We start from the raw sequence: 16920 nt of genomic DNA on the forward strand, positions 1-16920 counted from the left end.
TTGCCCAGTTGAAGCTTCTAGGTACTCTTCAAGGACAGCCCCATATACAACAAATTGCAGTAGCTGAGATGACCAGGGCATGAGTGATCACGATTAGGGCTGCTTAATCCAGCTATTCAATCAATATGCTGATTTCCAAGACCACTGCTAAAATGATAAATTTCACTCAAGTATACTTATCGTGTTTCCCCGAAAATAAGACCCAGTCTTATATTATTTTTTGCCTCCAAAAGAGGCACCAGGTCTTATTTTCAGGGGGGGTCTTACTTTAGGACTACCACAGCCAGACCTCCCACACCCTGACACCTGTCGCGCTGCTGGTTGACTTCTACAGCCGTTTGCGGCCGTTTGCCATGTAGCACATTGCACCGTTGCCGCTGCTCATGGCAGAATGCCGCCTGGTGCTTCAGGCCGCTTCTGCTTTTAGTGGCAAGAAGCCACACAGCACTTTGGGCCACTTCTGCTTCTCGCACGCTTTGGGCTGCTTCTGTTGCTGATGCAGCACTTTGGGCCACTTCTCCTGCTTGAGACAGGAGGCCACTTGGCGCTTCGGGCCATTTTCACTGCTCCTGCCATAAGCAGCGGAAACGGCCCAAAGAACCACGTGGCCTGCTGCTGCGAACTGCAGAAGCAGCCTGAAGCACTGTGCAAACAGCAGAAATGGCCCAAAACACCATGTGACATCCTGCTGTGAGCAGTGGCAATGGCGCAATGCGTCATAAGTGGCAGCAAGCAGCTGCAGAAGTCAAGCAGCAGCATGACAGGTGTTGGGATGTGGGAGGCCTAGCTGTGGTGGGCCTACCGGTAAGGTAAGTGGGTGCAGGGGCCTGGGGCAGCTTCACCCCCCTACCTCTGCCCTAGCTTGATTTTTAGGGGTACATTTTAGGCCCCCTAAAATGGCTTATATTAGGCCCACCCCCCAAAATCAAGCTAGGACTTACTATCGGGCTGGGTCTTACTTTCGGGGAAACACAGTAGAACTGGAATCTTAACTCAAAATGTGGAGAGCGTCACAACAAGTTAGCTAACCTTGAGAGTAATTTTACATATAATACTTTATTAATTTTCTATTACAATTCCTCAGTGCTTAATGAACAATGTGTTATCTGGATTAATTTATTATGTTTAGTAACACCAATTAATTTCTTACTCTCTATACCGTTTTTCTAGCCATTGATAAAATAGGTGCCATGTTTGAAAATATTCTGTATCTTCTTTTTCTTTACTTCTCAGTGTAAATCTATCTATTTCCGCACAGTCCAGTATTTTCTTAATTATCTCTTCATCCAATGGTGTTTTTTCATTTTTCCAGTGTTGTGCAAATACAATCCTCACTGCTGTTAATACACGTAATGTTAAATATACACTTAGTTTATCAAATTTTTCTGAAATTATATCTAATGAAAAGAGTTCAGGTTTAAAGTCTATGTATTTCCCTATCATCTTTTCTAACCACGTATGTATTTTTGTCCAAACTTTTTTTGCTTTAACACACCACAAATGATAATATGTACCAGGGTTTGGGTTACATTTCTGACATTTGCTAGACATATTTTTAGACAGTTTTGCTAACCTAACAGGTGGTAAATGCCATCCATAAAACATTTTATGTAAGTTTTTTTGTATGAAAAAAATTGTCAATTTATAGTTTCTATCCCAAAGATTTTGCCATTTCTCTAGTTCTATATTATATCCAAAAATTTTCAAGAGCAATCTTGAAAGTGCTAAAGCAGTGATTCTCAACCTTTTTAATGCCGTGACCCCAACCGGTCATAAGTCGAGGACTACCCAACCGGTTGTAAGTCGAGGACTTTCCCTGCCAGGGAGCGCCACGCATGTGTGGTGCTGCCCCCTGTGCCAGGCAAGGTGTAGCTGGCAAGCGGCAGAGATGGTGCAGGCCGACCACCGGCTGGGCCACCAGCTGGCCCAGCCCAAGGGAGGTAAGGCACCCGCCGGGCCCCACGCACGCCAGCAACCCTCCCTGCGCCCACCGGCCTCCCACCTCCCACCCCTGGCCCTCTTTTACTTACATTTTTAGTAGTTGCTCAGCAGGGAGGGGTGGAAACTTCCAGACAGCTCGCCTTCGCTGCAGACAACTTGCAGCACCATTTGCAGACTGGGGCTTTTGGCGGGCTCAGCAGGGCAGAGACAGCCTGGACAATTCCTATTGGCTTTTGAAAGCCAATAGAATTAGACTCTATTCAATAGAGTCTATTCTATTGGCTTTCAAAAGGGAATAGAATAAAAGGGAGTAGCACAGCTAAGGAAAAGGGGGGAAAATGGTGGACTGCGTTGTTTGGCGACCCCCGTGAAATGGTCGTTCGACCCCAAATGGGGTCCCGACCCACAGGTTGAGAACCACTGTGCTAAAGCAATTCAGACTTGGTTAGTGGTTGGATAGAAGACTACCAGAAAACCCCAAGACTGAAGACTAGATGGGAAAGTTTAAAGAAAAAAAAATCTGGAAAATGGCATTGGCAAACAATTTCTGCATTGTTGCCAAGGAAGCTACGTGGATGTAAATACTTTGTGATTGAGGCAGTATACAAGCTGATGAATAAAAGTGTTCATGTTGTCAGCAGGAATTGACCCTGAGGAAAGCTTTTTTAAAACCTTATCTTCCACTTCTTTCAAAAACTTTCAGTGGAAGATTACTGCAATGGTGCGATGCCACTCTATCTTTTTTGAAGGCAATTTTTGTGTGTGTGTTGGAATGTATGTTAGTAATTAATAAAAAAATAGAATAAGAAAGCTGCTAAACCTACTATTAGAACGTTATGTCCTTGAACCATTAACTTAGTTTAACTGCCACATCATTTAACTTAGTCCTAATTAAACCCAGATGAATTCTTTCACTGCTAATACGCAGATAATGTAATAAAGCTGCACAAGTAGTTAAAGTACCAACAAGCTTTTTCAAAAAGCTTCCAGATGTTGCTGAGGCAAATGCAACACATCAAAATAAAAACTTTTTAAAAAGTGGAAAAGGAAAACTTGGAATCGGCTCTAAGCTAATTAAATACAATTCGCTCTCCAAGAATAAATTGAAGACATAAGGATTTAACAATACTACGAATCAGCTTTCCTATAAAGTGATACACGCGCGCGCACTCATGTGAATTCACCAATTCTATAATTTATTTCAAACACTGGCTCTTTTGTCATGTAAAATATAACTCTTAGGCATCAGGAAGTGGGGCGGGAGACTCACTGCTGGTGTCATGCCAGAACAGAGGGCTTTTCAAAACAGTAAGGAGTCAAATAATGGAAAATAATGGATATTGTTTGGAAGAACACCATGACTCTGATAATCACAACCAGGGACTTGGTTCTCTTTGCAGCTTCTGACAGGATCCCCCTTGGCAGGACCTCATTGGATTGAAAGAAAAGAGACGTAACTACCTACATATATCGCCATTCAAGACTTTAAGTCTCTAAAAACTCTACCTTATTCCAGTTGTTCTGTAAGCAGGAAATATTTTTCTTAACCTCCCTTGGTTTGGTAGCAAGTGGTAGAAAGTTAGCGGATCAGAGGACTGTCAAATCCAGTGTTATCTTGAAGCTCAGGTTGAGCAGTTATCCAAATGTTTGTCCAATCCAGGCATAATGCTATCACAGAAGTTTTCAATCGTTGAACAAATTTTATTATTTATTTAAAAAAATTACATTGCTCAGTTATATACATGGTGGGTGGTTTTCAAAATAAACCTAAAATTAAAATGTTTCAAATCATAATTCCCCCCCCCCAATCAAAACAACCTTGAATAGCTACCCAGCCATCATTGTATTAGTGGCTGATGGTCCACTGGAAAAAAAAAGCATCGTCCATGCTTTTCAGAGTGTGAGGAAGATTCTGGGAACAGTCTGGTCTGCGTTTCCTTCACCTCTTTAGAGAAACGAACTCTAAACAAACCCTCTCTAATGACCTCACAAGAACAGACTCTTTATGAGTAAAGGGGCTTCTGATGCAGCTTGATGCTGCATTTTGTAGAATGTAGATAATGATTTTATAGGTAATGAATTTGAATTTGGTCTGGAATCCTACTGGAAGAGTTACACTGAAATATAGACTTTTTTTTTCAATAATGTGTTATATTTGTCAGCAACCTGGCTGTTAAATCTGGACCAATTATAGCTTTCAAGTTACTTCAGAGGTGATCCCATGTACAGCTCATTGCAGTAGTCTAGAAAAGTGACAATAAGGATAAAACTTTTCAACACTAAGCTACAATGGTTTGGTTCACACATACGCACTATATGTAAAAGAACACTACATATCTACAGAAATGCATATGATCCAAGATGAAATATCTCCAAAATGTATATGGGTCAATATAAAAGAAAAAAAAGTGACATTACCATAGGTGTATATTACAGGCCACCCAACTAATCAGAAGAAATAGATGAACTCTTTGCCAACCAGTTAACAAATGTATGTAGGAAGCATACTACAGTAGTAATGGGAGACTTCAACTATTCAGATATCAACCGGGAGACAAACTCTGCAACGAGCAGGAGATCAAACAGATTCCTAACCAACCTAGCCGACAACATTGTCATCCAAAAGGTGGAGGAGGGAACTAGACGTAAAGCCATACTGGACTTAATTCTAACTAATAGAGAAGAAGTGATAGAGGGAGTTGAAGTTGCTGGAACCATGGGCGAAAGTGACCATGTCATACTGGTATTTAATATAACGCTAACACTAGCAACAGAAAACAATCCAATCAGTGTCTTGAACTTCAAAAGAGCTGACTTTAACAAACTCAGAGAGAACCTAGGAAAGATCCCATGGATGGGATCCTAAAGGGGAAAACAACCCAAGAAGCGTGGGAAACTCTGAAATATGTGATCATAAAAGCCTAGACCAGCACAATACCACTGAAAAAGAAAAACAAGAAATTCAAGAAGAAACTGGCATGGCTGCACAAAGATCTCTCTGACGAATTGAAAGACAAAAAGGACAAATACAAAAAATGGAAAGAGGGGCACATAACTAAGGGCAATTATCAGCAGACAGCCAGAACGTGCAAAGATGAAGTCAGGAAAGCAAAGGCTCAGAATGAACAAAGACTTGCAACAGAAATCATGGATAATAAAAAAAAGTTTCTTCCAACATATTAACAACAAGAAAAAGGTCAAGGAAACTGTATGTCCACTAAGGAGAGAAAATAGCAAAGAAATTACAGGCAACAGGGAGAAATCAGAGCTGCTTAACTCATATTTTTCATCAGTCTTCCCACAAAAAAAAACTATAGCCCAACATACCAAAAAACAACCATTGCAAAAGACAAATTAGAAACAAAAATTAAAATAAGGAAGAAAATGGTAAGGGAACCCTATCCGACCTTGACAAATATAAATCACTGGGGCCTGACAGATTGCATTCCAGAATTCTGAAGGAGCTGGCAGATGTTATTCAGAACCATTGCACCACATCTTTCAAAAGTCCTGGAGCACTGGGGAAGTATCTGAGGATTGGAAAAGGGCTGATGCAGTTCCCATCTTCAAGAAAGGGGGGGAAAAACAGACCGAGGAAACTACAGACCAATCAGTTTAACATCAATACCTGGGAAGATCCTAGAAAAGATAATCAAAAAACAGATCTGCGAACAACTAGAAGCAAACAAAATTATAATTAGTAGCCAGCACGGGTTTGTTAAAAACAGATCATGCCAAACCAATTTTATTTCATTCTTTGACAAGGTGACTAAACTAATAGACCAGCGAAATACTGTAGACATAGTATACTTAGACTTCAGTAAGGCATTTGATAAAGTAGACTACAACCTACTCCTTGGTAAGCTAGAAAAAGCTGGAATAGATAACATCACCACCAGATGGAACTGTAACTGGCTGGCAAACTGTACTCAAAGAGTAGTCCTCAACCACACTACATCCACATGGAGAGAAGTAAGCAGTGAGGTACTCTTCAATATCTTCATCAATGACTTAGATGAGAGAATTGAAGGATAACTCATCAAATTTGCAGATGACACCAAACTGGTAGGAATAGCCAACACCCCAGAAGACAAACTCAGGATCCAAAAAGATCTTGACAAACTTGAACAATGGGCCTTATCCAACAAAATGAGTTTCAATGTGGAGAAAAGCAAAGTTTTATATTTAGGCAGGAAAAATCAAAGGTACAAGTACAGATTGGGCAAGACCTGGCTTAAAAACAGTAACTGTGAGAGGAACCATGGAGTCCTAGTGGACAACCACTTAACCATGAGGCAGCAATGTGCAGCAGCAGCCAAAAAAGCCAATACAATCTTGGGTTGTATAAACAGAGGCATAGAATGAAGTACCGCTTTATAAAACCCTAGTAAAACCACACCTGGAATACTGCAGCCAATTTTGGTCACCATGTCACCTTTAAATAGTTTAAACAGCATTACAGGATTTGATCTTTCATCAACCTTTGGCAGTCAAAAGAAGTCTTGAAAAAAGCTTTCACCAGCCCGTTTTGTAAATCCCATAAAGAGACATCATCCAGGATTTCTTGTTGCAGCTGTTCCATGTCCAGATCCTTTTCTTGATTTGTCTTTTTTATTCCTATTTTGGTAATCTCAATTTTGTTATCTTCCATGTCTTCAAATTATCTCATGTTTGTGTCAAGTAAGAATTGTTTTTATTTTTTTCTCATCATCCTCTAAAAGTTTAATCGCTGAAATCTGTATCATTTCTGAGAAATAGTTATTAAAATCTTACTCGATTTTTTGAAGGATTTTTAAGGACTAGTTAAAAGTTATAAACAGCTTAATTATTTTAACTCTTTTCTGCCTGGTCCTTTAGTTCCCTCTAGTGTCTCTTTGCAATCTTCCAGCCTTAGTTCTTAACATCGCTTTAGTTCCATTCCAATTATTTCCCATGAGTATATTATTTAATTATATAGTTGTTTTTCAAATCTTACAGAAAAATAATCAATATTCCAAATCTCCCTGAGTCTCACAGTCCATTTGAAACTTTCTTCAATCAAAAAAATAGCTTTTTTTTTCTTTTTTGCCATTTGTATATTATTTGAAACTCTTACGACTCTGTTTAAAATCCCTTAAACGCAAAAAATAAGGTAAAACTCAACAGGTATCAGATTTAAGCTTGCTGATTAGAAGGTCTCTAATATCCATAATGTGCTTAAATGGAACATTTCCAAATGTGATTAAAAGTGAGTTTGGCTGACTTAGTGTCCTTATCATAAACTCCACCATTGCTGAGAGCAAAGATGTCACTTCCCTCAGTTTCTGGTGCTCAAACCCTTGGGAGACTGCTTTTTTATGGTCTCCTCATAAGGAACTGCCATTCAGAGACTTCTGGTGATCTCCCATTCTTTTCTTCTCTAGAGAGCCACAAAGGACAAGTCTACTGGCTGGTCTTTCTTGTTTGTAGAGACATCTTCAGTCAGGCATGAGTCACTCAAAAGTTCCTGGCTGGGTGTTTTCTGAAGGAGATTAAACAGCTGTCTGTCTGGAAAAGCTCCCTGCCCTGAGCAGCCATTGGGCTTGATGCCCTAAATGTCCCCTTTCAGTTCTTTAATTCTGTGATGAGGGGGGGGAGGGAGGGAGAGGGAGAGAGAATGAAGTACTAAAAATAATATATTAAATACCTGAATATTTAATTTCAGCAGAGACGGGGAGAGAGAGACAGAAACTGGAGCTTGTTTTGCTTACTTGCTTCGCTCATGCCTCTATTGTCCACACATATGACTGAAAATATTCCTAGCTGGGGAAAAAGGCAAAATTAAAAGATTTAATGTCACCGTCTGAAAGCTGTTTAAAAATTACATTTTTCATCTGTCAAGAAAACCCGAGTGTTTATATAACAAAATTGAAAAGCTTAGCCCATCTCCTCTTATGCTCTGTTTTGATCTTTGACATAACTCTGTTGCTTCAGTTTGTTGTTCCATTCTTTTGATCTTTCCCAGATCTGGGAAATCTGCCAGAATGGAGTGGGATCATTAACGACGTTTGTGTGAAAGAAGGCCTTCCTGTGTAATCTGCCAAATGCGGTCCAGCCATATTTTCATTTTTGCTTGACACTCTCTACCTTTTGCCTATGTTTAAAAAAAACAAAAAAAACAGGCTGATTCCAAAGGAGACAAGAATGTGAAATCACTTGCCATGTCATACACAGCAACCTTCTCCAACATGGTGCCCTTCGGAAATATTGAACATGAATGTCCATCATATTCTTTAACATGTACTGGCTGAGGGTTATAGAAACTGAAATCAAACCTAACTGGTAACCAAACTAGAGAAAGTAAATATGAAATTGTAACATAGACCTGACTTCAATTTTCCATTGAACAGATGTCACTGAAGACAAATGACATTTTTATTTCAGTAGGTGTACAAATATACATGTCAAACCTTGATTGAGATCTAGCTTACAATGTTTGAATAGGCCAGTGATGGCGAACCTTTTAGAGACTGAGTGCCCAAACTGCAACCCAAAACCCACTTATGCATCGTCAGGTGCCGGGTGGGTGTGGCCCATTGGGTGGGTGTGGCCCATTGGGTGGGTGTGGCTGCAGTAATAATGGCAGACTGGGTGGGACTAAAAAGTTCAATCAATCAATTCCAACTTTGCAAGATCTTTTTTTCCCCGCGAGAAGTTGAAATTGACCGATTGAACCTTTTTTTTTTTTGCACACGGCGGCGGAGGCCTAAAGAGAAAAGGTTTTATAAAACCCAGCTGAAGGCCTAGGACTGGGGCGATGGCGCACGTGTCCACAGAGAGGGCTCTGAGTGCCGCCTCTGGCACCCGTGCCATAGGTTCACCACCACTGGAATAGGCAATTAATACCACTGGTTATATGAGTTTTCTAGACAGAGGCAGCCTGCATATAAAACTTAACATTAGTTTATAGAGCCCTTGAATTCAATCTTCAACTTCTCATATTATATTTCTTCCTTTTAATGCCATGATGCAATACTGGGGTTACATCATCCTTAACTGTAAGGTTTGGAATTCTGCCTTTGTCCCCTTCAAAGGTCTGAATCTTGGAATCTGATGATTAACACCCTCTCTGCCAAATCTAAAGTGGCTTTTATGCAACACACATACTATGGTCATTTCCAGATCCAGCATTTTATACTGGTTTCTGTATCTATTGGGGAAATGAATCATGCTGTGTTGTGCGACTCCAGAAACCCAGTCACCTCTCAGATGTGAAGAAAGCAAAATAAAGATGTGGGTCCACAAGATGCTCCATTGCCAAAATGGAGTGTGTGTCTGTGTGTCAAGAAGTCAAGATGTGGGTTGTGATTGTGTGGGCAAAGTCCAGTCTGGGTTACTGCCAATTTGGGTTAAGGTCTTGTTAGGTGTTGCCTTCAGGCAGTAATTGGTGCTTTTCATTGATGTTGAACTGTAATGTTCCCTCAACCTATTTCAATAAATTAAATATGTATTTCCACAGCCAAAATACAGCCTTCTTCTCTATTTAGATATATGTGACTAAATTAATATATTGTTCTGAACTTAAGAGTGATTTATTTAATTGTGTGATTTGGTGTATTATGTGAAACCAGCCATAACACCTAAAAACTGTATTTAGGATTTAGCATGTAATGCAAATCTAGTCAAATGAGTTTGTATATAAATCATTATTAGATAAATCGTGGCTTAATACAATATATGAATGCAGTTAATGTAGTCAGATTGATTGATTCAGAGAGATGGTTTGTCCATACTACAATGCATGGCTACCTCATCTGAGTGCTTTGCTCACTGTGTATATTATACGAGGAATATCAATTGACAGCCTGCTTAATCTTCTAGCATGTTGTACAAGCTCATACAGTTAGTTTATAGTTCAATATGTCATGCAAAACTATGTTTCTCCCAGAAGCCCTGTTTGGGTGAACAGAAATGTAGGATGTTCAGCACGTAGTATAAGAATCGTGAACAGTATGAATTAGATGTAGTTCAAAAGCACTCTTGGTGCACTCAATCCTTTGGAGCCCAGCCCCTTGCACTAGGGGGTCTTGGGCTAAATATTTCTGGTCTTTCTTGACATTTGTTGGGTTTTAGGAAAAATTAGGTTTCTACAAGGCTTAAGATTGCCATTCCAATCAACTTCTTCCAAGAAGCTCTGACCTGCTCGTACATGATCAAGTCAGGCTCAGAAAAAGTTTCATACTGATGCTGAAACTTTTTGTTCAATTTTATATTCACAGCATGCACCAACCGAGCAGGAAGGAATGTGAATAGCAATGTCTGCAAGTGGTGTGACAATACATATCCCATCTGTGAAAATCAGGTGTGCTACAGCAACTGTGATTTTAGCTCCTATTGTGAAAAATCAGAAGAAATCTGTGTTTCTTTATGGTAAGCAAACTTTATTTTTTTAAAAAAAAATACTCCCAAGAACAAAGATAGCCTAAAATAATAGTCTGTCATGTACATTCCTATGTAGTCCATTTTTTCTCTGGTATTTGACTTAATGGAATCTAGTATTGACGCATTTGCAGAAATGGGGCAGTTCAGTAACAGGGGAACAAAAGGACAACATTTTGAAAGGCATCCGGCTTGCTGGGCTTCATGTCCTCCTGCCTGATCCTTGACATGCTGACCCTGCCCCTGCCTTACCTGGCCAGACGTCCCCAGACCCAGCTCCTGCTTTGCTGGGCCTCAAGTCTGCCCCTTAGCTCTCACCTTCCTGGGCCTCACATCCTCCCATCTAGCCACTGCCTTGTCGGCCCTCATGTCCCCAACCCGGTCCCCCACTTTGCTGGGCCTCACCTCTCTCTGCCCAGCCCTGGGCCTCATGTCCCCCCCCCAGCCCCCACCCTGTCAGGTTTCATGTCCCCCACCCGGTTCCTTTCTTGCCAGGCCTCACATCCCCCAGGCTGGCCTTTGACTTGCAGGGCCTCACATGCCCCCACCTGGCCCTCATCTTCCTGGCCCTCACATCCCTCCATCCAGCCCCCATCTTCACTGGCCTCATATCTCCCCACCCAGTCCCCACCTTTCTGGGCCCCAAGTTTCCCTGTCCAGCCCTTGCCTTCCCTGGGCTCACGTCCTTTCACCTGGGTCCCACCTTGCTGGATCTGACATACACCCCTGCCCATCCTTCACCTTGTTGAGCTTCACGTCACACTGCCCGGTCCCCACCTTGTCTGGCCTGACATCATCATGTTGCCCCCCAGCCTTGACCAGCCTCACATCCCCCATCCAGCTGTCACCTTGCCTGGCCACACGTCCCCCCACCTAGCCCTTGCCTTGCATGGCCAAATGTCATGGTTCTGACAAATGAGATAAATAAATCAGAATTTCGAAGCTAGAGGATTCCTCAAAGAACATGTTTATTGGCTACATAGTATTAACATGGTCAAAAGTGAAACCAAGTCTGAAATTCCCTCCAAAGTGATACACTATTACAAAGTGTTATGCAATCAGCTACATTCCCCAATAGAATAGTTTGGCGGGCTTTCTAACCAAATGCTCATTCCCCCCCACCTGACAGAAATGACCTTTGTTCCCATGGGACAGTAAAATATTTAGATTAGCAAATATCCTCTGCACCCCCTCCTTTTCTTGTAGCAACCTAGAATGAGCAAGATGGCTGCAGCCAGGTTCATTGTAGAGTTGACAGTTGGACCTCCCCTAAGAAGAAAGCAAGTCCTATAGAGAAAATAAAAATACAAGTTAAGAATCCTCCCTGGGTTTTTGAGGATGTTTTGTCATAAGACCTTCGTATTAATCAGTTTGCTTTTCACCCAGGTAGCTTCTGACAAGGGGTAACCTTTCCACTGAACTAAATATTGTAATTTTCCCTTATACAATCTAGTGTCAAGGATGCATTTTATTTTATAGTGTGTTTCTCCCTCCACTAGAGTGGGATCAGGCACTTTCTTGGGAACTGGCTGCAAGGATGATTCTGTGACTGGCTTTAACAAACTGCAATGGAAAACAGGGTGAACTTTCCCTAATAGCCATGGGATTTTCAACTGAACTGTGACAGGATTTATAATCCTGACTATAGGAAAAGGACCGAGAAACTTAGGTCCCAATTTCTTGCTAGGTAATTTCAGCTTTAGATATTTAGCAGAGAGGTAAACCTTCTCCCCCACGTGATCTTCTGGGGAGATCACTTCTTATCGGCTTGTTCTTTATACGTCTTAGTGGCTTGGGCTACAGCTTTTTTTATATTTGTCCAAACAGCTTGCAAAGATGTCATTCACTGATCTAGGGTCTGCGAGGTGGGAGATTCTTGGCGGTATTCAGGCATAGTGACAAACTCCTGACCAGTGGCTATTTTGAAGGGAGTGAGTCCAGTGCTACTGTGCACAGTATTGTTGTATGCTACTTCAATGAAAGGAAGGCAGGAATTCTGCCCAATTAGTCTGTTGGTAGTTAACATAGCATCTGAGGTATTGTTCCACCATTGTGTTCGTACATTCAGCCAATCCATTTATATTCAGATGAAAAGCAGATAAAAGTCCCTGGATAGACCCAATCAGTTTTACAAACTCCCTCCAGAATTTTGCAGTAAATTGAACCCCCCTGTCTGATATAATCCTTTTCAGTGCTCCATGGAGTCAATAGATTTGTTTTAAAAATAATCTGGCTAGCTTTTGGGCAGACAGAGATCCTGAGCAAGTGATGAAATGAGCGTTTTTTCATAGCTGCACAGACAGCACAGCTTTGTACATAACTTTCAATGTCTTTTTTTATGCCTGGCCACCAAAACTGCCGCCAAACCAAATACAAAGTTGTTAGGAACCCAAAATGTCCAGCTTGTTTTGCATCATGACTACATTGAAGGGTGTCGTGCCCTCATTGGAGCCGAAATCTGCTGAGGAAGATGAGCTGGAACAGCCAACAGAGATAGAGGGGGAGGCATCATTGGCTTCGAAGGAATATGGGGAGGAGCAGGCCGAGGCAGGCCAGGGCCTTTCAGGATTGGGACGGCTTGAAGGCAGGAAGGAACAGCGGCAGGATGAACATGAGAGACAGAGCTCGGGCAATGAGCAAGGGCCACACAGTAGCCCAAGGAGGACACAGTGGGGAGCAAAAAGGGGGAAAAAGTGAGCCAGAGAAGGGAAACAGAAAAGAAAAGGCATTGACTTCCAACTTCCTCTCTTGCAGTAGAAGGAAGCATTAACATCGAACCTCAACTTTTTTTACACTCAATCATCACAAATAAAATCTGTGTGCCTGTCTGCCTTCCTATCAAAGAGAGAAAGTGAGAGAAATCTGTGATAATATTTATAATGTGACCACCTATTAGCATTGTAATTATCAGTTCTTTGGCTGGAAGTTTTTTTAAACAATGAAAAACTCAATATGTTTGGAGTGGGATCATTCCTCATCCTAAACCATAATATTATATGTTTGATTTACAATTTAACCTTTGGTGATTTCAGGCAATTAAGTTTTATTTAACAAACCATGGTTAAGAAAAATGTAGCTTAGTGTGTGGTATGAACTAGGTCTTCTACTCTAAAAAATGAAAGACAAAAATGGAAAGCAAAATATCAAATATCAGATGATATTAATATTAGGCCATTAATATCTATATCTTTCTTGTTGTTTCAGGAAACAAGTCAATGCCAGTATAAAAGTGAACACTTTCTGCCACAACCCACAACTGCCAGTGGAAAATATCATGATATCGAAGTATAACACATCACAGTGCATCATGGCCCGGCAGCAGAATGAGGACGGCGTTTTTTACATCTGTGGTTGTGTGAAAGAACAGGAATGCAATGACAAGCTTGTCTTTGAAAATCATACCAATGGTTAGTCTGTTTAGTGGTGACTGACACCCATACGGAAGATTTGAACATTCAGATATTCCTGAGTTCTGACTTGTTCCTCTGACACACAGGACAGTTGGTGGGAGGCTGGATATGGTCTCCAGGAAAATTGGGGTGTTTTCAAAAAATATCTCCCTTTTCCCCGGTTACTTTATAAAGGAGGATAATTTTCTTGAGAAGGCCTCAGGTTTTATCCTAATGCTACAAGAAGGAGTGTTTATGGTCAGCATGGATTGTGATGGAGTGATCCTCTGACTCCAAACAATTCACTCCTCTTAGACCCTTTGCAGATCCACAACTGTAGCTTTCTGCCTTAACCTGATCAGAAGTTAGTTCTACAAGAAATTTGATCTGTTTCCTGTTGCACTTTAAAAATAGAGGCAGCATACTGTCCCCAGTTCCTCAAGCATTCCACCAAACATTTGCCTGTCAGGCAAAAGTATAAAAACAATAAAATACCAGCCTGGGAAGAAACAACTTGTGGGAATCAGATATTTTTCCCAATCCCTGCTGGTCTAGTTGGAAGTCTGCACATTTTCAACCAAGAAAGTGGCAGTAAAGTTTCAAGCAAACTTTGTGCTTTCTGAATGAAATTTATCCCAGCAAACAGCTTTACAAGCTGATGGTTAATGGGTTCAAATCCTCTCTTTGGCAAAACATATTGGCACATCTTTTTTTATATAAACGTTTTATTAATTTTTAAGAATTACAGTCTTTAGTACTTAGTAAACAACATGTTGTCTGGGTTCAGATATTTAACATTAACTTCTTCAATATAAATCTGTTCAATACTACACAATCCCTGATCCTCCTTTCTTCTCCATATTTTTTCCATTTTCCTCTCATTACACAGTTACAATTTTGTTAATGTATACAGAGTTAAATATAAGCATCTTCATATTTTACTAATATTATGCAAATAATAATATCAATTCATAAATCATAATGTCAATTCATAAATTAATATCCATCTTTTTCGTGCTCTTGTTAAGGTTTGATTTCCCATCAAACATTTGAAATATCTTTGTCAGTTATGGTTTTCTCAATATTAATTACATTTATATAGCTAAAAGTTTTATTCATATCAATCCTCCTCTTATCTTCATATTTCCCATATCAAAAAAGAGAAAAAATGCTATCTTAGTTCTAAATTATATCTTTCACTATAAAAGTCTAATTATATCTAAGGGCATCCATTTTTTATATCTTATTCAAACAAGTATTTAAACATATAATGCCCCCTCTAAAATATTTCCCTCTGTTTTTTAAATCTAACTCTCACATTCTTTCTTTGCCAAGTAGCTTTCCAAGCCAGGGCAATTAGATCACCCAGGAATTTTCTTTCTATTTTTGTAAAAATTGCTTGGCATGAGGAAGCCAATTTAGGTAGGGTGTTTTTTTAGGGAGGGGAATTCCACCCATTTATATTCCTTAAACAACTCCCAGTTCCTTTCTCCCGCCATATCTCTTTTCATTCCCTATCTTCCAAGTTGTGACATTTTCCCTAACAGCTCTATATTCCATTTTTTAAAACCTTCTTCCTTGCCATCAGATATATTTTGCAGACCTAGGGGTTAAAAGGTCTTTCACATATTCATTATTATAACTAAGTCTAGTAGTATTTTGTTTGTATATAGTCGTTTATATTTCCCCTCTTTTATCTCTTCCATCTCTAAATCCATTTCTTCTGTTTCGTCTTCTAGTTTCTGGTTTGTTTGTTCATACTTTGTAGTCTTTATCTGGGAACTTTCTAGTTGTAGATTTAATTTGGTGAATTGCTCATTTATATTTCTAAATTGTTTTTAATCTCATTATACTTTCTTATTATGTCTTCTTTATATTCAACAATTGTTTGGTGAATTAGTTGTAGTATAGAATATATTTCCTTCTGAAAGGTATTTGTTTTTTCTTGAGGCATCATTCCTGGAGATCCTCTAGTATCACAATCTCAGAAGAGTAGATCAAAATTTCCTCTAATTTTCTGGTCTTTATATGTATCCTTTATAATCCAATAGGTTCCAAAGTATAGATTCATTTCTAAAGCAATATTTTATAGCAGGGGTGTCAAACTCAATTTCATTGAGGGCCACATCAGCATTGCGGTTGCCCTCGGGGTGTGTGTGGCCAGGGTGGGTGTGGCCTACTGGGTGGGCATGGATGGAGTGGGTGTGGCCTACTGGGTGGGCATGGCCAGCTCTACATCGTTCGCGTCAAGGGTGTCTGTGGGGGCCTGGGCAGGAGTGGGACAGATCTGAGGGTCTCTGGCAGAAGGGGTGGGACTAGGGCAAGTGCCAAGACATGGCCCACTGGAGGAGCCTCACTGTTCCTCTCAGGCCATGTAGAGGGGGGGCTTATGGAACTAAGACTGAATGCGTTTCAGCATAGATGGCCACCACAAAATTGTACATTGGCTCCCGGCCGGCCTGGGTCAGGGCCAAGGCAGCAGGGGCCGTTCCCTCACTGTTTCCAGGATGGATTTGTGGGGCCACATGAAACCACTTCGCGGGCCTCATCTGGCCCCCGGGCCTTGGGTTTGACATGTCTGTTTTATAGTGATCCTTTGTCTCAAGTACCCAAAAATTGTCAGTCAGGCAAGGTTGTAATCCACAATGTTTGAAGTGTTCAAAATGTTCAACCTCCCTGAAAACACCTCAAAAGTCTCTCCCAGCCAGGCATAGTCCCACTAGCTCTTGAAGTTAGAAGTCCAAGCTCAGTAGGCATTCATAATCCAAGGTCAGGGTGACAAGTATGCGAAAATATTTTCCTTTATTGCCAGCTGTTCTCCCAGGCTAGGAGTCACCAAGCAGCCAGGAAGCAAGTTATAGTGCTATACACAAATCCACCACTAGATGTCATTCAAAGTTAATTTTCCACTCTTAAAGAATTGATTTTTTATATTTCGCCTCAATGTTTTTTTTCAAAGAGAAAATCTCAGCAGCTAATGGCCGGCCACAGGAATGAAGCCGGTCTTTCCCCTGCCAGTTTGGAGAGCTTTCCTTGGATCGAATGGAAAGACCGCCATCTCTCTGTGATCATCAAGGCACCCCTCCTCTTCATCGCCTTTTCAGGGTGACTTTAGGACCTTTTTAGGGCCCCCAGCAGGGCAAAATTGGGTGCGGAAGGCAGAGCCCTACCTTCCTGTGTCCCGTTCTGCTAT

The 16920-nt window shown here is 40.8% G+C and overlaps 1 protein-coding gene across 1 annotated transcript in view; it reads left to right on the forward strand.

Moving 5' to 3' along the window:
• Positions 1–16920, forward strand: part of LOC120299217 (TGF-beta receptor type-2-like) — a 65900-nt gene that overhangs the window by 20038 nt on the left and 28942 nt on the right. The window contains exons 2-3 of the mRNA XM_039323808.1: positions 10179–10329; positions 13543–13745. Of these exons, the coding sequence (XP_039179742.1) occupies positions 10179–10329; positions 13543–13745 (354 nt within the window). The remainder of the gene's footprint in view (positions 1–10178; positions 10330–13542; positions 13746–16920) is intronic.

This window comes from Crotalus tigris, unplaced genomic scaffold, assembly GCF_016545835.1.
Source record: "Crotalus tigris isolate CLP2741 ecotype Arizona unplaced genomic scaffold, ASM1654583v1 scf7180000024282.1769268, whole genome shotgun sequence".
NCBI lineage: Eukaryota > Metazoa > Chordata > Lepidosauria > Squamata > Viperidae > Crotalus > Crotalus tigris.